Below are 5,306 nucleotides of genomic sequence, written 5' to 3' on the forward strand. Positions count from 1 at the left end.
CAATGATTAGGTCTTTGTGCCTATTATTGTTCAAGATACAGTTATAGTACAAGAGCATAATGAGAATCCTACTGCAGATTCAGTTACAGTACAAGAGAACAATGAGAATATTGTTGTTGCTCAAGATACTGCTACAGTAAAGGAAAATAATGAGAATCCTCCTTAATCCCAATCCATACAGCAAGCTCAACAACCTCAAGAAGTGTCATTAAGGAGATTCAATAGAGAAAGGAGAAAATCCATCTATGGTCTCAAACAAGCTTCCCGTCAATGGTATCACAAGTTTCATAAAGTCATTATCTCATACGGCTCTGAGGTAAATATTATAGATGAGTGTGTATACCGCAAGTTCAGTGGGAGTAAATACATTCTTTTGGTCTTACATGTTGATGACATTCTACTTGCCAGCAGACATGGATCATTGGATAGCTGTTAAACGCGTAATGCGTTGTTTAAAGAGAACAAAGGATTACATGCTTATTTATCGGAGATCAGAAAATTTGGAGATCATTAGGTACTCTGATTCCGATTTCATGGCATATGGTTGCGAAACTTTGTCACTAAGCTTCATATAGTAGATGACATTGAAAGGCCATTAAAGATATTTTGTGACAATAAGTCAGCAGTACTATACTCCAATAACAATAAGAGCTTGACAAAATCGAAGCATACAGACATCAAGTTCTTAGTTGTCAAGGAGAAAGTTTAAGAAAAACAGATTTCCATAGGACATATAGGAATAGAGTATATGCTAGCAGACTCATTAACCAAGGAATTGATCCCTAAAGTCTTTCAAGAGCACACTGCTCGGATGGGTGTCAATAGTTGTGATGTCTTGATTTAGTGGGAGTTTATGCTATATGTCCTATGACAGATATTGAGTTATTTTCTGCAGAATTAAGTTGATGGTTTATTTCATATTATGTGAAATGTTCATTTTACAATATTTGTATTGTGTTTGATCTCAATAAAGTTGGACCAGCTGGAAATAGACATGCATGAGATCACTTGGCCTGTAATTTCCATATTACTCATCCAAATTTGATCTATGTCGTTGAGTATATTAGGATGGTGATTGGCGTGGTTTAGTCACGGCATTTAATGTGATAAAAGCTGCTCTAGGAATACAGAAGGCTTTGGTTGAGGAAGATCGAAAGAACTACAAGATCCAAAATCTTCCAATCATAATTCATGTTTATGAATTCAGGTACGCTTCCGCATTATGTTATTTTTGGTGATTCAATATGGATGATCTGGGTTATAGAAATTAATTTATTCCAACATGTTACGCCAAAGAGGAGTATAAACATGAAGACATTTCCAATGGAAGATGTGGCTTGGCAAGAAAAACCTTGCAAATAACACTTGTGCTGGCATGCATATATATAATACAAATAGAACTGTCTCCTCTTCAACCTAGAGAGTCCTTGACTTCCAAAGCACCCTTTTGTCTTCACTTTAAGCCTTCTCATTATTCTACTCTCTTTCTTTCTTTACATTTCCCCATTTGTTTTTGTTTCTTAATTTCTTGCGAATCTTTTCTACTTCTTCCTTCTTGAACTTATTGAGAATACACAAGACATGCACAAGAAATGTTTCTGTTGTTTTCTATCTGAAGAAGAGCAAAGCAAAGCAAGGTGTGTGTGTGTATATTTGTAGATTAAAGTTGTTAATCAAGCTTTTAACGAAAATTCTAACGCTTGATTTTCGAATATATGTAGGAATAATAAAGGAGAAAAGAATAAGAATAAGGATTATCCATGGGAAATCTACACATCGAAGGAGCTGCTTCGTGCAACAAACAATTTTCACCAAGATCACAAGATTGGAGAAGGTGGATTTGGAAGTGTTTATTGGGGTCGAACAAGTAAAGGCGTCGAGGCAATTATATTCATATTTTTTTTTTTTAACTATACCCATGATTTATTTTGCTTATTTATGATGTTTGTTATGCACGGAAAAAGCCTAATATAAATGAAATGGAAGACAGATTGCAGTGAAGCGGTTGAAAACGATGACTGCAAAAGCAGAGATGGAGTTCGCAGTTGAAGTGGAAGTACTTGGAAGGGTTAGGCATAAGAATCTGTTGGGTTTGAGAGGTTTCTACGCTGGAGGAGATGAAAGGTTAATTGTTTATGATTTCATGCCTAATCAAAGCTTGCTCACACATTTGCACGGTCACCTTTCTTCTAATTGTCTCTTAGATTGGCCTAAAAGAATCAACATAGCAATTGGTGCAGCTGAAGGTTTAGCGTAAGTCCAATAATTTCATTCATCACTTCTTGTATGTATATATTCTTGTTATATAAATATATATATTTATGTGTATCAGGTATTTGCACCATGAGGCAAATCCTCACATCATACACAGAGACATAAAAGCAAGCAATGTTCTGTTAGACCTTGAATTCCAAGCCAAGGTAGCTGATTTCGGTTTCGCAAAGCTCATACCAGAGGGTGTGAGCCATCTCACAACAAGGGTTAAAGGGACACTCGGATATTTGGCACCGGAATATGCCATGTGGGGTAAAGTGTCGGAGAGTTGTGATGTTTACAGCTTTGGGATTCTTCTTTTGGAGATTGTTAGTGCCAAGAAACCAATTGAGAAGCTACCAGGTGGAGTGAAAAGGGACATTGTTCAATGGGTGACACCTTATTTCCAAAAGGGTGCGTTCAATCACATTGCGGATTCCAAGCTGAAGGGGAAGTTTGATTTGGATCAGTTGAAATCTGTGGTGATGATAGCTCTGAGATGCACCGATGGTAGCCCTGAGAAGAGGCCTAGCATGGCAGAGGTTGTGGATTGGCTTAAGGGTGCAGCTGGCAAGAGAAGAAGAGAGGTTACTCCTTCTCTAAGTTTGGGTAATGGTGATGATGAAGTGGATGACGATGATTACGGAGAGATTACACCATACCAATCCAAGTTGAAAATGGCAAGTACTGATAGTGATAGGCATAAGAGAAGATGATCATATATATTTGTGAAGTAGTGGTTGGACTTGAATTTCATTTGACTCGTTCCTAAAATTAAAGGATGTATACATACACCTGCCAAATGTGGAGCTACGGTAACAAGCTGATATTCTTGTTTGACCACTTTATTATTTCATTTTCTTAGCAAGATGATATAGTTAAAAACTATATGAAATTATTTAATTATTTTTATCTATTATCTTCACACGAAAAAGAATTAGCTTACATAACTTAGTCCGCTCCGATCAGGGCAGTTATTCCAACCAAATAATGACAAGAATACACCACTGCACTCTCTTTGACTTGAACGGTGCGGTGTTTAGAAAGTATCGCCTCATGAATGACGCTAATTGTCATCATGTATCTATATCTATATGTAAATCTCTTTTCTATTGCACACCCTTTAATTTGCTTAGCTAGCTTAAGCGTAGCTTAATGTCTAGGTTAGCTTTCAAACATTCAAAACAATTTGGTCTAACCACTACAACTCTTCTTATTCTACCTGCTGTAAAGTCTACCATGGACCCTAACGGCACTAGCGTAGGAACACTCCCGTCTGTCGTAGCTGGAGAACTTCCAAACCAATCAGAAACGATGTGGGGTCGGGTGTACCTGCCACGGCAAGAACTGGATAATAATGATCCTCGCATATTTGAGTTACCTTACACAGTAACTTTAAAGTCCAACCTGGGAATGATTTCCAACTTCAACCGACCAATTTTGGTTTTCAGTCCACTACCGCCACAACCCGGAGAACCGCTCATTATCAAAGACGACCACCTTCTGCTGCGCCATCGTGGTCGTGGTCGTCCAAGGTCTCTATTTGAAATTTAGGATGATTACTTAATTAGACACCTGTTTTCCTAACTCATATCTATATATATGTTAAGTGATAATTTTCGGTTTCTCTCATATAGTAGTAATTAATTATTGTCCGGTAGCACGTAATTAATAATTAGCTAGCTGTAGTCTTGACACGAAAAACAAGAAGAAGCACATGGCATGAAAGAAAAATAAACGCTCCCAGTCATTTCTCGTTCTTCTTCTTTTTGAGGCATGGCGCTCTTGTTCGCTTTCCCAATCCCACACTCCAATTACAGTGCTGGCATGACAACGATAACAGCATTATTGTGCTTACATCTTCTCCTCTTCACAGTAGTAAGAGTGAACTCAATAGAACCCTCATCATCATCTGAGGATCCCTACAAGATTCTCAACATAATCCCCAACCCAGACGGCACCTTCACCCGCCTCCAAAACTATCCAGAGACCCCTCCCTCACCAGATCCCACTCTCCCCATACCCGTTCTCTCCAAGGACCTTACCATCGACCAATCCAACCACACCTGGGCGCGGATCTACCTACCCCGCCAAGCACTCAATACTCCCCCTAACCACCCCAACCTTCCCCTTATCGTCTTCTACCATGGCGGCGGTTTCATATTCTACCATGCCAACTCCACCTACTTCCACGACTTCTGCGTCCGCATGGCCAACGCCACCCAATCCGTCGTCGTTTCCGTCGATTACCGCCTTGCTCCGGAGCACCGCTTGCCGGCGGCGTACGAGGACTCGGTGCAGGCGCTGCACTGGATCAGAGCCTCCAATGACTTGTGGCTGGCTCACGCTGATTTCTCCCGATGCTATCTCATGGGAGAGAGTGCTGGAGGAAACATAGCGTACAACGCGGGTCTACGTGCAGCCGCGGAGGCAGACCAGATCAGGCCGCTGAAGATCAAAGGGATGATATTGATTCAGCCGTTTTTCGGAGGGAAGAAGAGAACTCCGTCGGAGCTGAGGCTAGCGAAGGACTTGAACTTGCCACTGGCGGTTACGGATTCCATGTGGAAGCTGTCGCTGCCAGTTGGCACTGACCGGGATCACGAGTATTCGAATCCAACGGTGAATGGAGGGGCAAAGGTGTTGGCTAGTATAAGGGAGCTTGAGTGGAGGGTTGCGGTGTTTGGGTGTGATGGGGACCAGCTGGTGGACCGCCAGAAGGAGCTCGTGAAGCTGCTAAAGGACAAGAGAGTGAATGTGGTGGGCCAGTTTTATAATGCTGGTCGCCATGGCATTTTTGTTGGTGATGCTTCCATGTCCACCAAAGTCTTCCATTTACTTAAAACTCTTCATTGATCCACATCATTTTACTACTTTCCATCTTCCTTCCGTTAATGTATCTCCTCTACTCATTTTCATATTATCCACACGTGAATAAAATCATCGCTATATTCAATTTCCGTATTTAATCAAGCAAGGTCCAAAAGAAAATACAAAGGCCTTTCGGTGGCTTTTCGGGATTCGCAATCAACCATACCTTGAGTATCCTCTTA

At 40.7% G+C, this 5,306-nt stretch overlaps 2 protein-coding genes across 3 annotated transcripts; both read left to right on the forward strand.

The window, feature by feature from the left end:
- LOC107617987 (PTI1-like tyrosine-protein kinase At3g15890) lies at nucleotides 1,316–3,167 on the forward strand. Of its 2 annotated transcripts, none has more exons than XM_016319887.2 (4): nucleotides 1,316–1,638; nucleotides 1,726–1,881; nucleotides 1,991–2,253; nucleotides 2,333–3,167. In XM_016319887.2, exons 1-4 carry the CDS (start codon nucleotides 1,582–1,584, stop codon nucleotides 2,967–2,969), a joined length of 1,113 nt encoding a protein of 370 aa, XP_016175373.1. In that variant the 5' UTR covers nucleotides 1,316–1,581; the 3' UTR covers nucleotides 2,970–3,167. The 2 variants fall into 2 exon arrangements, with proteins under 2 accessions (XP_016175373.1, XP_016175372.1); XM_016319886.2 differs by having other exon boundaries at nucleotides 1,331–1,637; nucleotides 1,722–1,881.
- LOC107617988 (carboxylesterase 1) lies at nucleotides 3,580–5,222 on the forward strand. The gene has a single exon (XM_016319888.2). It carries the CDS (start codon nucleotides 4,030–4,032, stop codon nucleotides 5,107–5,109), a length of 1,080 nt encoding a protein of 359 aa, XP_016175374.1. The 5' UTR covers nucleotides 3,580–4,029; the 3' UTR covers nucleotides 5,110–5,222.

The sequence above is a fragment of the Arachis ipaensis genome, chromosome B09, assembly GCF_000816755.2.
Source record: "Arachis ipaensis cultivar K30076 chromosome B09, Araip1.1, whole genome shotgun sequence".
NCBI classification, from domain to species: Eukaryota; Viridiplantae; Streptophyta; class Magnoliopsida; order Fabales; family Fabaceae; genus Arachis; species Arachis ipaensis.

Excerpts from the sequence above, each read along its gene's own strand:
- LOC107617988 (XM_016319888.2), top strand. The coding sequence starts at position 4,030 with ATGGCGCTCTTGTTCGCTTTCCCAATCCCACACTCCAATTACAGTGCT.
- LOC107617987 (XM_016319886.2), top strand. The coding sequence starts at position 1,582 with ATGCACAAGAAATGTTTCTGTTGTTTTCTATCTGAAGAAGAGCAAAGC. Across the intron at positions 1,638-1,721 it reads GAAGAGCAAAGCAAAGCAAG|GAATAATAAAGGAGAAAAGA; the intron begins GTGTGTGTGTGT and ends GAATATATGTAG. Across the intron at positions 1,882-1,990 it reads GAACAAGTAAAGGCGTCGAG|ATTGCAGTGAAGCGGTTGAA; the intron begins GCAATTATATTC and ends AATGGAAGACAG.